At 40.5% G+C, this 23,253-nt stretch overlaps 1 protein-coding gene across 1 annotated transcript in view; it reads left to right on the top strand.

Annotated features, from left to right (window-relative positions):
- Window positions 1-3,285: 3,285 nt before the first annotated feature.
- znf385d (zinc finger protein 385D) overlaps window positions 3,286-23,253 on the top strand; it is a gene marked incomplete at its 5' end in the record, with an annotated part of 127,914 nt that continues 107,946 nt past the window's right edge. Inside the window, one exon of the mRNA XM_083894509.1 lies at window positions 3,286-3,433. Within this exon, the coding sequence (XP_083750635.1) occupies window positions 3,286-3,433 (148 nt within the window). The remainder of the gene's footprint in view (window positions 3,434-23,253) is intronic.

Genomic DNA, 23,253 nt, shown 5'->3' with positions numbered 1-23,253 from the left:
GTCCACTGAAATGAGGGATTTCAAACACTGACCTCATAAAATAATATATTTTAACTTACAGATAATGATGTAAAAAAACTATGGTTTTTCTCAATGGAATTTGGTGCAGAAAAGGAAAAGGAAACAAAGTTATTTTTTATCATATGAAATAAAAATGTAAACATATTCTTTTAATACCATAGACTTAGGCTGAAATAGATTTATTTTTGTTAAGAGGCTAAAATCCTTTCTTCTGGCGACACGCTGTTGATGTCAAACGCAGAACTGTCCCTTTGAGGAAATAATAAACTGGAAATCAGATGTTTTGAGTTGCAATTCCCAGTTCCTTTTGTTTTTTTTCTTTCTTCTTTAAAAAGATGTAATGGAAAAATGTGCTCTCAGTCCCGACTCAGAGGTCAGCAGCTGCAGATCTCAGATCTCAGTCACGGCAAGTTTATCACCGTGGATTTAAACCACTGTTCATCCACGCGTCATATTTACACTATTATCACACACGTAGATGACGTAGCTTCACGTACATCATCGACAAATGTTTATATTCTTATGAAGAAGGGAACCCCAAAAGTTTGGAAAATATTAAACGCTGTAAACATCAACATTGGTGTAACAAAGGGCGTATTAACGTTTAACTAAAGCCATCTTTAATATAAGCCTAATGTTTGGGGATTTTAATCCCTCCTGCCAAGCTTTAGGGGGGAGGGAGAAATATCATGTGTGTAGTTGTGTCATCAGCATAAAACGTCTTTTCTTTTCTTCAGCATCACTAACATGTGAAACAATTCAAAATGCGCCAGTGGGGACACAAGGAAACTTGGAGATTCTAGCCACTTAACCAAATACTTACTTAGGAATATAAACATTAGCTTGTTTGTTGTTAAACAGCATTTTTTTTTCTTTAGCAAAGTCTGTAGCTAACTGAAAACATGGCTGTCAGTAAAACCACATTTAAGCCATTTAGCAAAAGACTCACCTCATAAAATCTGCACCTGCTTAACTCTACAATATCTTAAAAATACATTTACTGGGGTTTTCCTTGCTGTGAAACATGTGTTTCTGACGACTGTTTCCCACACCAAAGCCCATTGAGAAAATCAGAGATTTTACACCACAGCACTCAGGACTTGTTGATTCACTGCTTCGTCAATCATTACATTCAAATGTGCTATTTTTGCGATGTCTGTGCTTGAAATCCTTTCTTCAGATTTATGCAAGTGTCACAAACTTAGTAAATGAGGCAGCGGTAGAACAGCTGCTCCTGTTTCCCCGTGAGCTAAAAAAATGCAGATTTTCTTCAAGGAGTTTGGTGCAGGTTTACAAAAATGTTGAGTTTCCGACCAGAAAGGTTTGCGAACATGTTTTTAAGATAGTCTGGAGTCAAACAGGTGTAACCTTTATGTAGGGAGCTAAAATATGTTCCATGTCATAACTATCACTTAAAATAGTTGAGTGCCATTTGTTTCACACTCTTCTCCATGTACTTTTACTTTGTCCTTTCCCAACAAAGACCAGTTTGCTGACATATTATCGTTTCAGAAGAGTTGTTATACAGAATTGTGTAACTTAATTCAACAAAAATAAATCTTATAAGGGTCAAATCTTTTTCTCTAAATATGCTCTACCAAACGGTTGAGTTGTCATTTTATGGTAAAGGTAGAGAAGCTCGCTAATGTTGTTAAAATTAGGGGAAAAAAGGGTTAGTGTTGTTAAAATTATTACTTTAATATTAGTCAAATACATATTTGATGAAAAATATTTTATAAATATAATTAATCACTAGGTTAACGCATGACGCATTTCCATGACGACTGACGGGAAAAACACGCACGTGACATCATGTTTACGTGCCAAGACACCAGAGTCCAGGAACCGTTTATCATTTAGCTCCGTTAGCTGCATTAGCTCGTTTAGCGCCGTTAGCGAGCCTACAGTCAAACTGGAGCGGTCTGTTTATTAAAGGGAAAGAGCTGCGCTACAAATAATCTGTGTACCTGTGTACTGTGTATGTGTGCCTCTGTTTTTAAAGTTAAGCGTTATTTCAGACTCATTTTGGAGTGACGTGAACATGACGTCATGCGCGTCTTTTTCCGGTCAGCCGTCATGGAAACACGTCATGTGTTAACATGCGTTAACGTTAGCGCGTTAACACGCCCAGCACTATTCATTATTTATATATATATACATATATATATATACATATAATAGTGCTGTATAATATATATATATTATATATATGTTATAATGTCCACCATTTCATAATGTACTATGTACTGTATATGGTAAATATCAAGAATACATTAGTCGAATTATTACAATTCTGGTGTTACTATTAATTGAAACCACTTTAGTCATTGTTCCTTTGGTGTCTCTCGTTTATGTAGTGAGCTAAAATCTGTTCCTGTCATAACACATAGGTATAACTATCACTTAAAGTACTGGAGTGCCATTTGCTTCACACTTTTCTCCACTCACTTTTACTTTGTTCTTTATCCTGAGTTAAGACTGGGTGAAAATCTACTTTAGCACTTGACCCGTTTTAAACCACTTTGCAGTCATTGTTCCTTTGGTGTCACTGGTTCTGCACCAAGCTCTTCCCCCCGCAGATGATCACAGTCATCATCCTGGGTGACATAACTTCACCCTCTGCTTCCAATTACTTCATTGGGTAAAAGCAGTGCTTTTGCAGGGACGCTTTGATCCTCTCTGCTCGGGAGACTCGAAGGCAAAAGAAGAAGAAGAAGAGGAAGAAGAAAGGGATAGAGGAGATGGATCAACAGTTTGGCGAGCGGTCGAGCGGTCGAGCGTTTCACAGAACGCTGCTGCAGCATTTCCAGGCTGATTACCTGAAACCCCATTTCTGTTCTCATTTTCAATCAAACAGCAACTGGAGGAGTTTGGAGGAGTGGTTTTTATGTGTCATTTTATTTCTTAACTGCTGCGGGCTGCAATTCATGATGGTCTGAAACATACACACAAGAAAGAGGCAGCTCAATGATTTCAGTACATGAAAAATAATTTTAAAAAGTTATTCACAGCAGAGGTTCTCGAATAACTGGAAACAGTTACTGGCGTGTCATTTGTGTCAGAGGGTTTGTATCAGATTTCACAATGAAAGCCCCCCCCCCCCCCGAAGGTAGACGCGGTTATCTCCTGCTCGAGGCTCACCCCGATGATTTAAAACACATGGAAAGGAAATGGTGGGAAACCAGAGTCAATCCCTGAGGGCTTAGTGGAGAAGGATGCAGACCCGCAGTGTAGGTGGGTTACACACAAGCCACAGCATTGGACATGGCGTCGTTTTCCTTTAAGTACTGGGTGCCGGTCATAAAGCGTCCATCACAGTCGTCGGTCATCAGCGTAAAGCTCTACTTAGCAAAGCTTGTGGTGGAGGCGACGTGGGCCAGCGTTCTCCCATCTGGTCGAGTTTCCTCTGCCTGTGAGTGACTCATCACCATCATCAGCGTCATCTTTGTCGTCGTCATTGTCGCTCCATAGTTTGCAACAAACATGAGTGGAAACACTTCAGCTTTTTTCTTTCATTCCACCTCTGATGTCATAACATTTCAGTTCATCAGCTCTGTGTGCGGTTTCAGTGGGAATCGAAGTTACAGGGTATTACAGCATATTTCATTACACCCAACATGTCGGGGTGTGTGTGTGTGTGTGTGTGTGTGTGTGTGTTTGTGTGTGGACAAGCTCAGACCAATATTCAGCTGACAGAAATTTTGATCTCTCTGGATTCAAAATTATCTTGTTCTCATTTAAAGCAGAACTATTTTTACCCTCATTTTACAGATATGTCGTCATTCACTGCGTTAACATGCATGTTAAAAAAAACAAAACTAGTCTTAGTCAGACTAACATACCTGGATAATTTGATTCATAGTCCGATCACTCCAGTGTGTCCACTTACACAGACTGTAGTGAGTTTACATGTATGTTAAAAGTCCAATCTTAGTCGAACTAAGAAAATAGTTCAGTTTTCTTAATTCCATGTAAAGATGTGAGTCCAACTAAGATCGAGCTAGTCTTAGTCAGACTAACATACCTGGATAATTCACAAATTTTTTTTTTAGCCTTTAATGAGCCTTTTCTATTTACATCAGAGGTTTTAGGACCACCATGTTTTCGCAGTAGCCCACAATGAATTTTTGATGCTAACATGCTACTTCAGCACTCGCTGCTACACCTTTAACAGAGCTCACTCACACACACTCAACAAACACATTCATTCCATCTTGAACACAGTAATAACACGTGTCTCATTTTAAATATTTTTCATTAAGTCTCTCTGTTTTATTTTTGTCTCGATATGAAATAAAAGAGCACATATGTTCCATATTACAGGACTTATTTATAATCCTTCCCCTCTTTATTTTAGACGCAAACACAGATGCTGGTTCACATATTTAAATCCGCTGTTTGCTCGAGGGGGGAAGCGTTCTCTATCTGGACCTATCTGGAGTTTTTTATTGAATGCCTCTGTTCTATACTTTGAGCAGCAACAACAGCACAAGAGCATATATAGATTTTTACTGGTCCTTAGAGGAGAATAATAAAGAATTTTAAATTAACTAAAAACACGGAGTCACGTGATGTTGCTGCTGCTGCTTCTCCTCGACGGCGCCGCATGAGTCGACCTCCCACAAGACTTTGATTCGTCAGAGGCCGAGCAGACAGCCTTTGATTCCTCTCCGAAATCTCGGCACTGCAGCTCCTCTCCTCTCGTTTGAAGAAAGTCCAGAGTGGGGCCTGTTGATCAGATAACTCCCCCCCATAACTAATGAAAAGCGTCACGGAAGTGACAGCCGGATTAATGAAGTATCCCGGGCTGCAGTCGCACGTGGCACAGCGGGGATTTGCCAGAAGACGACGACCACGATGCTACGACTACTGCTGCTGCTTAAGCCTCCATTTATAATGACAAACACTGTCCTGTCCTGACAGTGACACCTGCAAGTCAAGGTTAAAAAACACATCCACCACAGACGACAGGAAGCCCGGGGCTGAAGGAATGAAGGAGTGAAGGAAGGGAGGAAAGTTGAGCTGCCATTTTCTGATGTAGAATAAACTTATTTACTCAAACCCTGGCTCAGTGGGGGAGTGATGGTGGGGGGAGGGGAGGCAGACAGGGAGACGAGGGATTCACGATTAATTGAAAACATCTGTGCTGTGTGAAAATGACTGCAGCAGCAGACGAGGCTGAAGAAGGTGAGAGCAGAGAGGGATCTGCAGCACATTTATTACGTTCGATTCCATATTTGTTTTTGTTTGTTTATGTCCCACTGGTGATGTCACTGCTAACAAGATATCTCTGTGTGTGTGTGTGTGTGTGTGTGTGTGTGTGTGTGTGTGTGTGTGTGTGTGTGTGTGTGTGTGTGTGTGTGTGTGTGTGTGTGTGTTTGTGTGTGTGTTTGTGTGTGAGACGCAGACGCTGCTTTGATGGAGAAATCGTCTCATCTGCAGTCGATCGAGTGAAGCTCGGGAACGGTCAATTCTGTCTGACCTTCAGCAGCTGTGTTACAGTGGGCCAATCAGACAGAGTGTGTGTGTGTGTGTGTGTGTGTGTGTGTGTGTGTGTGTGTGTGTGTGTGTGTGTGTGTGTGTGTGTGTGTGTGTGTGTGTGTGTGTGTGTGATGATCACACACACACACACACAGGGACGTTCCTGCTCAAACTCCCAGGAACAGTTCAACCTCTATGATCACAAACAACTTTACTCAAAAAGACAAAAACCTGATAATAAGCATATTTTAAATATAATAATAATAAAAGGAGTGGACTAACAGTTAGATCAGTGTTTCTCAATCCTGGTCCTCGGCCCTTTATGTTTTAGATTTAGGGCCAATTCCAATTCCTATCTTAACCCTCAATCTCAACCCTTAATCTTAACTGGCCTCAAAACCAAGTGTTGAGGGTTATTTTGTCACTTAGAAATGGGACACCCCTTAAATGCAGATACGTCTTCAGACTGTAGGGGGCAGAATAACGCGATATCTGCTGTCAACTCCAAAAAAGAAGAAGAAGAACACATTTACGTCACGATTATTTATTTATTATTTTATTTCAGTCTAGTTATTAGGTTGTCAGTTAGTTATAAGATGATACTCATACAAATACCACAACCACGGACATATTCAGCTGACAGTTACCACACACCACGGCTTATTGAAGGGTAAACGATAGCGAACGATCGCGTGTGCGCACCGGCCGGCTATTGACAAAAGATCGTAAAATAAAAATAAATGTTATGCAACAATGACGTCAGTAATCCATAATATGGGCCTAAACTAAGATAATACAATGGTTTTCATCATTTTTATATCTCTATTAACAAAGAAAATACTTAATTTGTATCGCACTCGCTTCGCTGCTTTCGACGCCATCTTTCTTATGTGAAAACACGCAATGCATTCTGGGTAGCCCTTGCTCCCAAGGGTGGTCTCGGAAAATCTCAATATTGAGGGCGATACAGCCCTTAAACTCACCCCTCAACTTAATTTTTCTGAGAATTGGGACAGCACTTGCACTAGAGGGAGCGCACATTTTTGAGATAGAGGGTTAAGATTGAGGGTTAAGATTGAGGATTAAGCAAGGAATTGGAATTCACCCTTAGTTTCCCTGCTCGTCAACGAGCTCTACAGAAGCCTGATTACGAGGCTTTCATTTGAATCAGGTGTGTTGGTGTCCTGAGGACCAGGATTGAGTTAGCTTGTACTCACACACTTTATTCTGTTGACTGAAAATGAACTGCAATAAATAAAGTATCATTGTTTCACCATTTACCAAAATAAAAGCATGTTCAAAGGTTCCTTAAAGCACCTTCATGCTAAAAATGACTGTGTTCCTTTATTAGTGGAACGTGTTGGAATGCCATGTTTCTCATCTCATTTTAAACTTAAAGATAGTGACTGTTCTTCTGAGGAAACAGCAGTAACACCAGCAGAACCAGAACTAGCAGAACCACCAGCAACAGCAGACGCAGCAGCAGCAGCAGCAGCAGCAGCAGCATTCATGATTTATAAATGAATGACGGCTGTTTTGTTTTGTTGGCAGGTGTAAATCCTCACTGATCATAATCCGATCAGAATACTGTATGTTCAGAGTGGATTGCTAACTGGTGAAGCTACACTGTTAGCATCTGCTAACGTCTGTGAATGAGAAGCCATTATGTGAATAGTGTATAACCACACAGCAGGTGTAAATATGACCTTTGAGTCTGTGCGTTTTACGTCTTCAGTCGAGCAGAAAGGAAAGGGCAGCTGAGAAAAACATAAAAACCGCCCAACCTCACTAACATCATTTACCCAGAGCTGAGTTTGTGTCGTCATTAACGTGTTTGTGATTTAAATGTCTGTTTCTGTTTACATGTGTAAGAAGAAATGTGTTTGTACAATAACAATAAATGTTGATGGACAGTTTTCATTAACTAATTCATTAAGTGACAAATCTCACAAACATCCTGTAAAATAATAAAAAAAACACTTTTTTTGCACCATTTAATGATTTATTATTATTATAATTTTTTTTAGAAACAAACAAACATGTTTTCATGTTGATGTGATGCAGAAAAATCGCCTTTGTTCTCCACATAAAAGAGTTGTATTTGCGTGGGTTGTTCTATGTTTTCTTGTTCGTTGCACATCTGCAGATCACTGACGCACTACCCCCATCAATTATTCAGCCTCACCATTTGTTTATACATATATATACTTTAAAAAAGTGTGATACATTTAATATTTTCTACATATTGCACACATGGAGGACACATTTTAAAACACTGACCTTGTATTTATACCTTTGTGAGGTCCATACACAAACCTATCTTTGTGCGGACATTTTGTCTGGGGCTTTAATACCAGGTTTATATATATAGGGTTATGTCTATGATGTGTCCTCACTAAGGTACAAAAACAAGCCTGTGTGTGTGTGTGTGTGTGTGTGTGTGTGTGTGTGTGTGTGTGTGTGTGTGTGTGTGTGTGTGTGTGTGTGTGTTTTGAGAATCTGCTGATCGTGTTCCTTTCAGAGTGCATCATGAGCATATTTAAATATTTAAAGGATCAGTTCTTTATCAGCCTGTGTGTGTTTGTGTTGTGTTAGGTATTAAGGACCTTATGGGCATCTAATCTTTTTTCAGTCATTATGGGGACGTGTCTTTCTTGTGAGGACACGTGAGGACGTTTTCCACCTCAAACACACATAAGGTCCCTGTCTCACTTTCACGACACCCTTTCAAAACACAACTCAAGACCCATGTGTTCAAACTGTATATTTAACACTCATTACTTAATTTAATTGATTGATTTATTACTAATCATCTTTGTTTTGTTTCCTGGTGAAAGCATCTTTGAGTGACCTGAAAAGTGCTTTAAAAAGCTGTTATTATTGCCTTAGTTGTTCCTGTCCTCTCTCTCTCTCTCTCTCTCTCTCTCTCTCTCTCTCTCTCTCTGTGTGTGTGTGTGTGTGTGTGTGAGATCATCTCACCTTCACACCTGAAATTCATCATCTGCTAATCAATCTGACCTGACCTGATGCAGCAAACGAACCCTGATCAAAGCCACCTGACTCCTGCTCCTCTGCTTCTGCTCTCAGGACAAACAAACAACAAAACAAAACCCAGGACTTTCCTAAAATGATCTTTTTTGTCTTTGTTTTCCGTAACCCCAGCAAAGTTTCGACAGATTTATTCATACCCGGACTCTAAAAAGCGCCCAAAAAATGACAGCAATGAGGATGAAGATGGAGACAACGCAAGGTGGGGTAATGACATTCTCCTTAAACACTGGTTCCATTTCATAAGAGTCAAAACTTTTGCAGATTCTCCTGTGACTCTGTAGCTAGTTGGTTGGATCCGAGTCTGCACCTTTAATACTTTGTCAACAATCGGCCGCTCTGCTCTGCTCTGCTGCGTCCAGATTCGCCGCTGTTGGTTAATCTGGGATTGGAAAGCGGGGGCTCTGTTTGCACATCTGCTGTGCTGTTTGGAAACCAGTGGATGTGCAGGGGAAATACACACCACACACTGTGTGTTTCCCCCCAAATGTTTGGTGTGGGGACCAACTTTTTTGGAAAGATGATGAACAGTTTGTGATAAATGTAAATGTGTGTGTGTGAGTTTGAGTTCATGGAAATGCATTTGTGTCAGTGTGATCCTGTTTGCCTGTTATGTATGAAGACGACTATAGTTCTGAAACTTTCTTTTCAGTTTAGTTTTAGTTAAGTCAATAAATGATTTAGTAGTTTCAGTTTAGTTTTTATTCAGTTTTAGTCTTAGCTTTTCGGGTAGTAAACTCTTCTTCACGTTTGCCCCCGGGATCGGGGGCAGCATCAGACGCAGCGACAAAAGCGTCATAAAACCATATCTAACTTTAACAAACACAGACATGCTGCATACCCACAGAAAGGTAAGAAACTCATATAAAAGCTCATATAAACCATTCTTATGTTCACGAAACACAGTTAAAACACAGATGGATCAAACAGCAGGAGCGGGAAAAACCATCACAGCGCACACATTGAAAAGCGGCACCGGAGCGTCAGCGTGATTATGTAAACAAAAAAAACATGCGTCGACTGGACAGCGGAGAATCTACAAATTCCAGCTGTACCATATTTATCACTCTACGACCAAGATTCACGGATCCAGCCCCAAAATAAGAGCAAAACAACAACTGACTTTCAAGAAATACAAGCAGAAATGTTGTCTTACCTTTGCTGTTTATCAAAACAAGTTATTTCCACCAGAACAAAACCATTTCTAATGAAGAACTACACTTTCCAGCATGCTTTGGGAACAAATCCTGGTCTGATTGATCATTACAGAGCAACATTAGATTGTTCTGATTAAAGAAGGGCAAATGTCCGCACGAATGCGTCATATGCATTTATGTCCTTTTGACTCGCTAATGAAGTGATTGACACGCATTTGGAGACCGGGGTCTGATTCTACCGGTTTAGAGTTTTAAAACGAGCTGTCAATCATCCTAATTGACCAAGGTAAGCCAGAGCTATGGTGCTGCGTAACTGTAGACGCTGCAGAGTCACAGAGTTGTTAATACGCACCGCACAGGAAGCATCGATTTACAGCGAGTTATCATACTTAATCAGACTTCTAAAACTTAATCAGATCTTTTTTTTAGATCTGTAGTGACATATGAATAAAATTAAATGGGTTTTTAATAATTTGGTACCTAAGAAATCTCAAATGGCACAGATGGTGCCAAGCTGTGCCAAAAGTGAGAACGCCCAGACATCTCTTTACTAAAATAGTTTCTTTCATTCGTCAACTATAATAACCCTGGTTCATAACTGTGATATCACTGGAACATTCAGTGAAGAGTTTTGAGGAGGACATTCACCTATTCACTCAGCTATTTGGGTCCGTATTCTCACATGGGTTCCCAAAGGTTTGAACTAGCAGAACAAATTCTGTTCTGAGTGACTTTTACAGATTTCTTTAAAGCCTAAAATTCTTGTGTCTTCTAACATTTAGAGCTAGCCTAGGTGAACTCGTACCAATCTTGGACTGTTGCTTCTCTTTCAAGCGACTTACTCGCTTACGTGATAACCTTCGCCTCGGGGAAAACTATTTGTTGACAAGTTTACGTTGCTCTGCATGCGTCATCCTGAACATTGCCTTGATTGGTTGTAGATCTTTTCAATTGCGTGCAGAGGTATTTTTGTCTACATCTGTTGGTCACGCCTCACGCCACAAAATCAGGAGCTAACAACCAGTCTTTGACACAGGTCCAATTAGTTATACATAAATCACGAACGTAACAAACAACTGGAACAAGAAAACATGTTATTTACCGTGTATATGTACAAATGAAAATAGTAAGTAAATAACACGCAACGAGCAGCCGTTTGTCGACAGACTCCATCACAAAATCCACACAGGACTGAGGCACAAAAGGTTCCGTTGTTGTGTTTGTTTCCGCAATGTTGTCAATAATAAAAAAAAATATGGCTCCGCATTTCAACAGTTCGTCCAATCATCATGCAGAAGCCCAGCATCCGTGCCCCCGCCCACTGCTCCATTGACTCCCAGAGAAGCTGAGCTTTCATGGAAGTTTTAGAAGTCTGATTAAGTTAGGCAATCGGACATCTTGCCTGAAAAACTTGATCTATCAGCGTGTGTATGTTTGACTACGCCTCCGTAGGTGGCTCTGTATCTCTCTATAAGCTAGTGAATCTGTTTCCTGTTGACCTTTATGTCACAGAAAAACAAACGGTGAACGGCAAGATGGACGGTGTTGCGGTGCTTTGTGTTTCGTGCAGTTTATACGTCGTCTCCTTCGACTTCTGGGTCAAAGACCAGGAAGGACATTTTGGTGCGTGTGCAGAGCACCAAGTCTGACTCCAGTACGACTAAGCGTATACATCAGACTATGAATTGCATTATCCAGATAAAGACTAGCTCAATTTTAGTCAGACTAACATGTTTACTAGGGCTGCCACAAACGATTATTTTGATAGTCTGCTAATCACCGACTATTTTTTTCGATTAGTCAACTAATCGGATCATATGTAAATTGAATGTATAACATACAGTTTATCGCACCTGCATGCAGCTGCTCTTATATAACAATCATTAGCTTTCAGGTTGAAGTTTTTAAAGTATATGCTAACTGAAAACGAAGACAATTAAAATGATGTTAATAATGATGTTATTTAAAGCTTTAATGAAATATTCTTGTAGCAACAAACATAAAGTGCAAACAGCTGAGTAAACAGATCAGGCACTGTTATAACATTACTTAAAACACATTAAATATGTGTGTTAAGGCTAATGAATCAAATTGTCATTGCTAATGTAAACGTTTACAGCTATCAATATGAGTAAGTAGTAAGTTAGCGCTCTCCATTATCTACCGATTTATCCTCCACCAGAGGGTCACAGGGGGTGCTGTGCCTATTTCAGCTGACGGGGGCTGAGCGATAGGCGGGGTACACCCCGGACAATTCGCCAGTCCATTGCAGGGCCACAAGTTAGCGCTCTGTTTACGCTAATGTTAGCAGCTAATTAGCCAGTAGCTTAGCTTGCCGGTCCCTCTTCATCGTCGTTCCTTTTCAGGTGCTCGTGCATCGCACTTGTTCTGCCATGAAAGGCAAGCTCTCTCTTGCAGATATCGCATTGCACACCTTTTTTTTCCTTTTTCTTAAAATGCTCCCACATTTTTGAGCTCCGTTGCTGCCGGGTAGCCATGATACCAGAGAGCCCGTCTGGTATAACTTCTGGTGACATCACGGCTGACTCAGATTACCACTACTGCGCATGTGTGTCGAGGACAGAGAGGCGAACAGAGAGGCAGACGCGGCAGTGGAAGGTGCCGCAGCAGTTTTGAGAGAGAAAACTAAGTTTACAAAAACAAAAAACGATGCGTCGACTATTAAATTAGTTGTCTACGATTTTAATAGTCGACATAATCGTGACAAGTCGACATAATCGTGACTAGTCGACTAATCATTGCAGCCCTAGTGTTTACGTGACAAGAAAACCAAATTATTATCTTAATCTGACTAAAAATCAGACTTTTAACAGAGTGGTGAGCAGCTTGTGTGCCGATCTCTTTTTGTGTGTGTTTGCGTCTGTATCTGTGTGTGTCGACGACATATGGTTTGTGTTAGGTTTCTAAACATATGGTGTGTGTGTGTGTGTGTGTGTGTACCCCAGATAGAGAGGGGCTGCAGAGCAGCAGCCTGATATCAGCTCCTGTTGACTCTGATTACAACCATCCACAGAGAAAAGAGAGGAGCAGCATGAAGGGAGCGAGAGATATTAAGTGAAAACAAAACAAGACAGGAGGGAGTGAAACAGCAACACGGTCTGTGTGTGTGAACACACAAGAAAAGAAAGAGCGAGCTTAATTATCAAAGGGAGAGGGAGAAGAAAGTGTCAAACAAAAGGACACCAACACACAAAGACAGCATCACTCACAGCACTTACCTGCACTTAAGTAACTGTGTTACCATCAGATTTCTGCAGTAATCTGGTTTCTCTGATGTCATGCAAACAGCAAACCTGGTTTCAATGATTAGAAGCGAGAAAAACCTGATTACCCGGCGATAAACGCGACCTCGGACAGTGAAGGCATCGCGGGCGGCAGCAGAGATTTGTCCTCGTTTGAATTAAAGCGACACCAAAGTGCAAAGTAGCCTCTTTTTTTTTTTTCAGAAATGAATGACTCAGTTTGACAGTTGATTATTTGTGAAAAAGCAAAGGACAAACTGTGTGTGTGTGTGTGTGTGAGATCAGTCCTAATCCTCCCACAAACACACTCCCACACAGAAAACTAAACAGCACAAACTCGAAAAAAAGTAAAATAAACTACAAGTTAGAGAGTGAGGTTTGAGATATCGGATGACGTTTTGTTTTTCGGTCAAATAAAAAAAATAACAACCCTGTGGCGTTCACACATGTACCACATTATCACTGGTGAAGTAAAAACATTTAATCCAGGGCTTAAACTTTTTTTTTCTTTTCACTTTTAGGAATGTGTTTTAATCGTCAGTCATTCTCAGGACGAATCACCCTGCGAAGAACGCAGGTTTTTATCGCGTTGACCGATCAGCATCAATGGGAATGTTATGCTACCATTCCATTTGTAGTCAGAATTTGGAGCAACCGCGTAATTTCAGGTTTCCAAGTCACAAACAATGCAACTTAATTTAAGTTCTTTAATTTTTAACTGTTGAATTATTGCTATGTGTTTTTGTGTCTTTGCTGACTTTGCTAACAACGGCTAGAGGTAATGATGTTACTCCAAGTACCGATGTAAATGGAACACAGCCTTAGATCTGCGTGTAAAAACATGTTCATTTCTTCTTTATCAGCTCCAATTTTTCCAGAGACAACAACATTATCCCTCTTTTGCTCGTTAGCATAGGCATTGGCATTAGCGTTTGTTCACTTTTAGAACTCGGAAACAGTGTCCAACATCATTGATTTCCTGATTCACATCAGCTAAACTGTTAATTTAAATAGAGACTGAGGTAAAATAGTAACATGAGTCACAATAACACTGAGTGGTGTGATGTTGTTTATTTCTTCCCCAAACTCATTTTTGTCACAATTTACAGAACAGAAAAAACCACTAGCAATGGGAGTCATGACGTTAACTCCTTCACTGTGAATGAGTTAACGTCTGCCATCTACATTGAAACTGTAGATGGCAGTACTGCTCTTTTTGGATGAGTGTTTAGCATAGATCATAAGAAGAAGACCAGAGATGAGGACTGAGAAAACGGCGGAAGAGAAGAGGGAAAAGCTGAGGCAGCTCACGCTTGAACAGAGCATGTGTTGTGGAAAGGAGGGAGTTACGGAGCCTGTGCGGACTCAAAAAAGGACCCGGGATGATGCGGTGAGAACCGCATTTCTCCGTTGCATGTATTCACGCGTAGTCTCAACTGACAAATCTTGTAAATAAGTTATTATTTTGCCATCAAAAACCCTTCCTGAGTGTTGAGAACACTCACACACACACAAACACACGAGCATACATACATAGTAAAAAGGTTTTTTGTCAGATGTAAAAGTTGTTGATATAAAGAACATTTGTAAATAAATTGTTGTAATTTTATGGTTTGCCATCAAAAGCGCTTCATGAGTGTTGTATTTGTTGGAAGGAAAACTGTTCAGATGTTTGAGGTGTCACTAAAGCAAGACATATTAGCGCCAAAGTCACTGATCTGCTTGAAAAGCTTCTTTTCACAAAACACTTTTTTTTTTGGTCAAAAACTGTGTTTTTGGTGAAATCAGCCTATTTTTCTAATTTCACCGTACATATATCCATAGAACACAATATTCTGTGGGTCTCGAAAGATGGTAGATGGGTCAAAATGCTCAGAAACGGCTGGCAGTATGGGACACTGCTTTGAAAATGGCTGGCAGTGAATGAGGTTTAAGGACAAGAAATGTTAATCCTGTAATCAGGTAAATTTATACAGCGCTTTTCTCGTCTTGATGTTTTACACTCCAGTTTTTCAATTTCATTTTATTTATATGGCGCCAAATCCCAACATACATGATCTGTACATAGTAAGACAGAAAACCTTAACAATATTATAGAGAGCAGAAGAGAACGCCAAGAGTTCACACAATGAGCAAACAGTAGGCAGAGAAAAACACGACTTTTAACAGAAAGAAATCTCCGACAGAACAAGGCCATCTGCCGAGGCCGGTTGTGGTGAAAGGACAAATAGGAAACAGAGGAGAGAAAGAGGGCAGTGAGATAGAGACATATACATATATATAACAAGCTGAGGACATTTCTGAATCAGTTATGACATATAGTACCACAATGTCATTTATACATCACTTTAATTAGGGTTTGAGCATGACTGTGCAAGAAACCTATTGAAATGCAAGGGGTTATTATTATTATTATTATTACACCGAATGAATTGCATTTTTGAGGGCCTAACCATACCCCAAAACTAATTAAAATTTTAAATAAACGTATTTAAAAGGTTCGGTGAAAAAGCATGGACAGTTGGAAGTGGGAGGGGCAAATAACTACTCAGCCCCACAAAAGAGTTTGGCCAGAACATTAGCTTTAACGTACATGCACAAAACTTGGTGCACGTGTTCATTAGGTCAGGACGGTCAAAAAATCTAGAGAAGACCTATGCTAAATGAACAGGGAAGCCGCTATCTTGGATTGAACATTCACTAATTGGTGTTTTTGGCAAATTTCCACCAATGCTACAAAATCTCATCCTACAGTTTTTGATTAAAGATTACATTAGCGTTTGCACTCGTCTCACTTAATCAGGATTGTGTGAACTCATTTGGAGACTGCTTTGAATATAACAGACGCTTGTTGATGTATATTTAAGGGTGCTTTCACACGGACAGCATTTGGTGCTTAGGTGTGAATGTAATCTCCGTACTTTGGTGTGCACCAAATCAACTGGTCTGAGACCTGCCTGAATCTGCCCTACTTTGTTAGGGTTCCTCTCGTGTGAAAGCAATCAAACCAAATGGGCTGAAAGGGTATATTTGGGTATGAGATGAGATACGGGATTACCCCGAATTTCCACGAGGCACATCGGTTTTGCGCCATCCTCTCCGCGGCCATGAGCACTGCCTTGCGAGCCAGCCATATTCAGCAAGCCAGCGTTACGCAACAGGGAAGGCGCCCGGTGGAAATCGGGGGCTAGTCTGGTTCCGGTGCCGATGGTCTTCGCTGTCTATTTTATGTTTGTTTAGAACTGTGCACATGTGAAAGATAACCGTACCCACGTCTGTTTGCTACATTGTACATTTACAATTTTTCTAACTTGTGCAGACTGAAGCAATGGAACTATAGGTGTGAAAGTGCCCTAAGAGTCACGTACTACAGCTTTACACTGTGTTTGTCGTGGATTCAGCTGCTCATTTTTGGAGCGTAGCCTGATTTCACCCAGATATTCACTTTGCATTTCAATGTGTGGTGAGAAAATGATACGATAAAAATGTATATGTACAGAGGTGGAGAGGAAGAGACAGAGCGAGGGAACAGTCAGAATAAAGAAGAAGGGAGTGGGAGATGGAAGATCAAAAATGAAAGACAGACAGTAGGGGAACACAAGATGTGTGTGTGTGTGTGTGAGAGTGAGAGAGAGAGAGAGAGGAGGCTGTTGCTGGAAAATGTAGACAGATACCTCAGAGAGAAGAGTAAGAAGCAGAGGATTCAGTGTGTGAAGGGGTCTGAGAGGAGGAGGGAGAGAGAGAGAGAGAGAGAGAGAGAGAGAGGGGTGGAGGGAGGGAAAGAACTAAAGAGGAGGGGAGGGAACGAGGGAGGCGAGGGAGAGAGAGAGTCAGATCCAGAGGTCCACAGACAGCAGCAGTGAGCTGAGAGCAGAGCATGCACACCAGACACTGACACTGCTGTTAGACTGAACACACACACACACACACACACACACACACACACACACACACTGTATGAGGAGTGTGTGAGACATGCTCATGCTGCTGTCCATGGACACACACATACACACACTGGCAGAACACCAGAGAGGAAATACAACAGCAGCAACAGAGACACGAACCTGAGAAACAGCAGCAGAGATGGAGAGCAGCATGTTCTTTGGTGAGTTTATTCATGTGTGTGTGTGTGTGTGTGTGTGTGTGTGTGTGTGTGTGTGTGTGTGACGAGAGAGCAAGAAGTTACACACACACACACACATTGGACTTCCCTTGTTTCAGCCTGGTCCAGATGTGACTCACGTTGTGGGGACCGGCTTTTGTGTTACACACTCACGTTACGGGGACGCATGTCGCAGGTGAAGACATGTTGTGTGTTAGATGTGATGTCCTCTGAAGCAGCCAAAACCAGACTCTGTGTGTGAGTGTGTGTTTGTACTTGAGGTCAGTCCTTGTGGTCCTAATGAGGCTGAGATTTGAATTGTGATGATGTTAAGGTAAGAGATAGTGGACTGTTCCTGTTGTTACTCATATTGTGGGGACCTACATGTGTGTTACACACTCACGTTAAGGGGACTTATCTTCCTCATGGGGACGAAAAGCAAAAAGTCCTATTAATGTCAATAACAGTGAAGACATGTTGGGTTAGAGTCTCCAGAAATTGAATATAATGTCCTCTGAAGTCACCAACACCAGACTGTGTGTGTAGCTCATTAAGACCTTTCCTGGCATAAATGCTGACTTTGTGAGTCTTCATGGAGACTAAAACCTGGTCCTAATGAGGTAGAACTTCATTTCTGAGGGAACTGGTTAAAGTTTAGGGCTGATATTTGTGTTGAGGTTAAGGTAAGGGATAAATGTAAGTGAATGCAGAGCCCTGAAATGATGAGGTGTGTGTGTGTTCATGTGCTTCATCGCAGTGTAATCCAGTGTAAAAGAAAGACACGTTTTCCTCCCTCTCTCCTGAAGCTGAATCATCCATTCCCGCCTGTTTCTTGTCGTGCTAACTAAAGACGACCTGGTTACTGTTGTTGCAGCAGAAGCTAATGTGAAACAGACAGAAATGTAAGAAGAGAGCGTGAAGTCTCTCAGCGTGGCATTCTAAAAATGTTGAATTAACCTCCTTTTGATGGATTAAAAACCCAGGTGAGAATCCAAGTCCTGGATTTGATCCTGGATTTCTTTGGCCGTCTGCTGGAATCCCAGTAAAACGTGGAGTTGCCCTCCTCAGGAGCCACTTGATACATCATGTAGAGACTCCAGGGAAACAGCTCCAGTCATTAGTTCCTCCGATAAAGACTGGAGGAGGCTTAAGAAGACTTAATGCTTGAGCGGCTGCTCGTCAAGTGTTCTCCTCACGGCCGGCTTCAGTCACATCACAGGAAGAATTACACAGGGATCTGGACTCATGAGCGGCTGATTCGCTAAATTGAAAGACTTTATTTTTTCATGTGGGAGGATTAAAGCGATGTGGAGTTACGGACCGTGGCTTGTAAAAGGCGAGACCGATTTTGTCCTGTGATGCCATGCAGGGGTGCGAGGACGTGGAACGAGAGAGAGAGAGGGAGGAAAAGGGAGATGTGAGCTTCTTAAATGAATAAGCTGTCAGATGTGGAGCGGCGGCTTCAGAGCAGCTGATGTGGGTCAAGTGTGAAGAGGAAGCTAAAGGGTTTTTCAGGTCCGCATGGTTTTAGAATTTGGCCTCAATTTCACCTGCACAAAAAATGTGTCAGCACGGAACGGAACACTTTTTTTACGTTTTTATCGTACATCTTGATAAAAGCATTGATTTATTCTTAAAGAGCCACAAGGGGGAGCTAACCAGCATTGTTCTAGTCATTTCACAACTTTATGATTTGCGGTTTGTGGTAATCGCAAAAATAAACAGTATCGCGGTATGAGCTGCGGCTATCGCAGAGGAGGACAAGACAAGACACTGCGATTTCAACATGACGTCATCGTGTATAGAGTCAAAATTATGAGATTAAAGAAAAAATATGAATTCTGAGATTAAAGTCAGATTTCTGAGATTAAAGTCGAAATTCTAGGATTACAGTCAGATTTCTGAGATTAAAGTCAGAATTCTGGGATTAAAGTCATATTTCTGAGATTAAAGTCAGAATTCTGGGATTAAAGTCAGATTTCTGAGATTAAAGTCAGAATTCTGGGATTAAAGTCAGATTTCTGAGAATAAAGTCGAAATTCTAGGATTACAGTCAGTATTCTGGGGTTAAAGTCAGATTTCTGAGTTTAAAGTGAGAATTCTGAGGAAAAAAGTGAGGAAATTCTGACTAATCTCAGAATTCATGCTGTTTTTTTTTTCTAATGCTCTTCTGTATGAAATAGACTGACTCTCATATTAAAAATAAACGTTTTTTTTACAGTTGCTCTGGAGACAGAGAAACAACACTATTGATCCCCTCATGCTTTGTTATCCGTTTGTTGTTGCAGTGTTTTCCACAGAATCACTTAGTTATGAGAGAGAAGTGCCACTCAAGCACAGCTGCCGCTGAATATTTAATGACTTTATTGACGATAGCACATTAAGATCGTTGCAAGCGCAACGCTCAAACGAGCACACGGCAAAATACAGCGATGTTTTCACACGGATCAATGGGGTGAGACGCTAACACGTGATCTCCTGTGTTTGTTATTGGAACTGGTGAAAATGTTTCTGGTTCATTATGAAACTGTTGGACTGTGGCTGGACGCCACACTTTTTCACCATTCATTAATGGGAAACACTCATGTTTTTTTTTCTCTTGGCCACCAAAACGTGTTTTTTTTTGGGGGGGGGGGGGGGATATTGCAATTAGTTTTATGGTGCAAAAGAAAAGTTATGAGGCATCATTTGTAAAGTTGCTCGTGTTTAATTTAACCACAAACCGTGACAAAATAAATGGTGAACAGTTATCAAAGTTACTTTTAACCAAAATGAATCCATGTCAGAATCGTCTTTAATGACAAGCTGGATTAAGTTTTTATTTTTAAATTATTTAATTTGTTTTCTTTGATTAAGATAATGTAATCTCAGTAACTGTTGTAAACTTGTCTGTTGTGGTTATGTGTGAGTGTAAACTCTTCCAGAATCATTACTGTAGATACTGTAGACTACAGCGACTATATGTCATTTAACAGTAAGTCCCTTTTTGTTTTTGTGATGTGCCTTGAACAAAACTCTTAGCACATAATACATAAAAGTCCGAATTCTGAGATTAAAGAAAAAGTCAGAATTCTGAGAAAAAAGTCAGAATTATGACATTAAAGTTAGCATTCTGACTTTTCGTCATGTGCCTTGAACAAAAATCTTAATACATAATACACAAAAGTCAGAATTCTGAGATTAAAGTTAGAATTTTTATTTTTGTGATGTGCCTTGAATAAAACTCTTATACATCAATGTAGAACATAAACAACTGATAATAACAATGTCATATTTCAGTTGAATGCTCGTCTGTTTCCCTCGTTTTTTTATCTGTTTTTGTTTGATGAAAAATACCATGAAACCCTTTTGTCTCCACTGTTTAACGTAAAAAAAGCATCAAACACGCGAGGAGTAAAGGTCACCGTTAGTGCACAGGATGTGCATTATTGTCACTTTTATGTTTGCAGCGTTTCTCTGGCGCCGGGGAAAACCCGATGGTATCTGTTGAAAGATTAATAACACTGTTTGCTCTGCGTTGCTGCGATTTAACCACAACATGCTTTCTGTTTAAATGATTTATAGCAGGTGACATATGGTGATGAATAACCCGCGAGGACTCTCTGACCTCTCGGGAAAAAAAGGCGATGAAATAGTGTGGTAGAAAAATCTAAATAAACTAACATGAAAGGAGTGTCCCTCCAGATTTAAAGGCAGTAAAATTAACGGTAACGTCGCAGGCTAATCGGCTGTGTGTGTGTGTGTGTGTGTGTGTGTGTGTGTGCTGCAGACTAACGACTAACAAGCTTGTTGAGTTAAAAAAGAAAAATAATCCACCCTGACCTTTCATCGCCTGGCTCTGCGGTCGACGTTTAGCAGCACGTGGACCTCTTTTTGGTTAACCTCAGATTACAGAGCACACAGGAAGTGATTGTTGGATCAGATTCAGCAACAGCTGTGTTTATCGGCGAGACACACACTCACACACACTCACAGCGGCGGCGAGAAACACTGTCCGCTGTACGCTAATGTGTAGGGGATGTCGCCTCTTTAGGACCTTTTTCTGAACTTGTCAGGACCAGTTGTCCACACGGAGACCAAAACCTGTTCCTCGTGAGGCAGAACCTCATGTCTGAAGAAGTGGTTAAGTTTAGGATTTGGATTGTGGTTTGGTTAAGATTGGCTTTAGGCATAAACTGGTCATTTATGTCTGGTTCTCACAATTTTAAAGGTGTTTTAAGGGTTGACGCCAGGTTTTAAGGTTAGGGTTTGACTTGGGTTAAGGTTTGGGCTTAGATCAGTGTCCTTAGGACCCACTGTCCTCCATGTCTTAGATGTCCACCCTGCTCCACCACACCTGATTCAAATGAATGGGTAGTTAGGTGTGTTGTTGAGTGTTTCCAGGGGGCTAAATGATTAAAACCCCCATGTTATTTAAAATTGGGAGAAGTTTAAAATATTTAAATGACTATTATTATTATTATTATTCTTGCATTCAATCTCTTTAGAGAAAAAAAAAGTGGCACTGGCTGGGGTTAGGTTAAGTTTAGGTTAGGTTAGGATAGGTTCTCAAAAAGTGGGTCGGGACCCACAGATGAGTTGCAGGAGATCTTTTTTAGGTCCTCCGAGCAGAATTTTGCCCTATCATTTATTTGTAATTTGATTTATGTTGATGTATGTTTTAAATAACATGTGTAAAAATGAAGTTGTAAATTTCATCAACATCTCTCGGAAAACCAATTACTGATATGACGTAAATTAGTAGCTAATTATGGACGTCATGTTTTATATTGTGATTTTAGGTCAAAAGTGCAAGTAAATGTGATCGAGGGACATTTTGTTTGTAAGCAATTGAATATTTGGGCCAAAACGTTGTCTCTTCATCAGACAAATGTTTCTTAAATTAACAATAATGTGGACAATAATGTCTTTAATCAGCAGCTTGTTACAAAGACAAAGAAAACTCCTACTGTTAATATTTTATTGTGCATCACTTCAATTTGAACAATTACTGCTTATTCTTCTTTGAGTAATTATTTTACATTTACTCCCCAATAACAACAGCAGTGATTTTTTGTTAAGTTTCGGTTAACTATCAATTCTAGCAACATAATCTAGTTGAATAAGTTCATGTTTTTTCAGAATAAAAAGGTCTGAACACATCATTACCGCCATCTCTGGTAATTTCATAAGAATACAGGAGTAATCTGAGAAAGGTTAAGTGGAAAATCAGTGGAAGTGTGACTTTGAAAAGCAGGAGAATGATTTAAACGCAGCCTTTGTTCTTAATAGGACTTATTAAATTATTTTATCCTCTGAACTGAACTGGGAGCACGTTAAAGGGTCACGGAACACAATGGCCAGGGACTGCATGAAAATGCAGGTGTTAATCACGAGTGTATGCATTTCACTGGATTTTAGATTTATCTCATAATTGGATTCTGTATTTGCTGAAGGAAATGGACGGTGATCTTTTCATTTTCTGAGGCCCTGCGGCTCCTCTGGACAGATGGTATCAGAGCAGCAGCAGCAGCAGGTTCAGGACGCTTAGAGGAGGTGGAAGGTGGAGGAGCGAGCAGCACAGGATGATTCATTATTAATACCAGTTCTCCAGACATCATTTTAACTCTCCCACCCCTCTCTGGACGCAGAGCCGCAGGAGTAAAAACACTAGAGACCAGATAAGTGAATTTGTCAGGAAGGGCAGAGCAGCAGAGACTAAAGCTCGCCGCGATACTGTTGGCACACATCCTGTCCAGCGAGCAGCTCCTCGTATCTTTTTACAGCCTCTCTCACGTCCACTAAACTGTGTTTTTATTTAAAAACAACGTTTTCGGATAAAGATGATCTGAGACCGGGCGAACATTTTAGGTCTGTGTCAGCTGTGTCGATGCTAATATGCATAAATATGTAACCATAATATTATTGTTCAGGAAGCTGATTCTCTCCTTCTGTTATAGTTTAGTAATAATAGACTGCTTAAAAGAAACGACAACCGTTAAAAGTCAACTTACGAGACCAACAGCTTGATTTTGATGGTTCGCATACAAGCTGCAGTCCAGACTTAAACACCGCCCTAAAGCCAACAGCGTTTTAAACTTCTACAGTTTTTAAATTCTAAGACATTGTAATAAAGTGGAAAACGGCAGCATTTATGCATTTTCTAAACAAATATTGACTCGTATGAACCCAGTAAAAGCAG

This window comes from Microchirus variegatus (genome assembly GCF_963457635.1).
Source record: "Microchirus variegatus genome assembly, chromosome: 1".
Classification (NCBI taxonomy): Eukaryota; Metazoa; Chordata; class Actinopteri; order Pleuronectiformes; family Soleidae; genus Microchirus; species Microchirus variegatus.
Note: the sequence above shows the minus strand (reverse complement) of the source record. Positions and strands in the feature narration are given on the sequence as shown.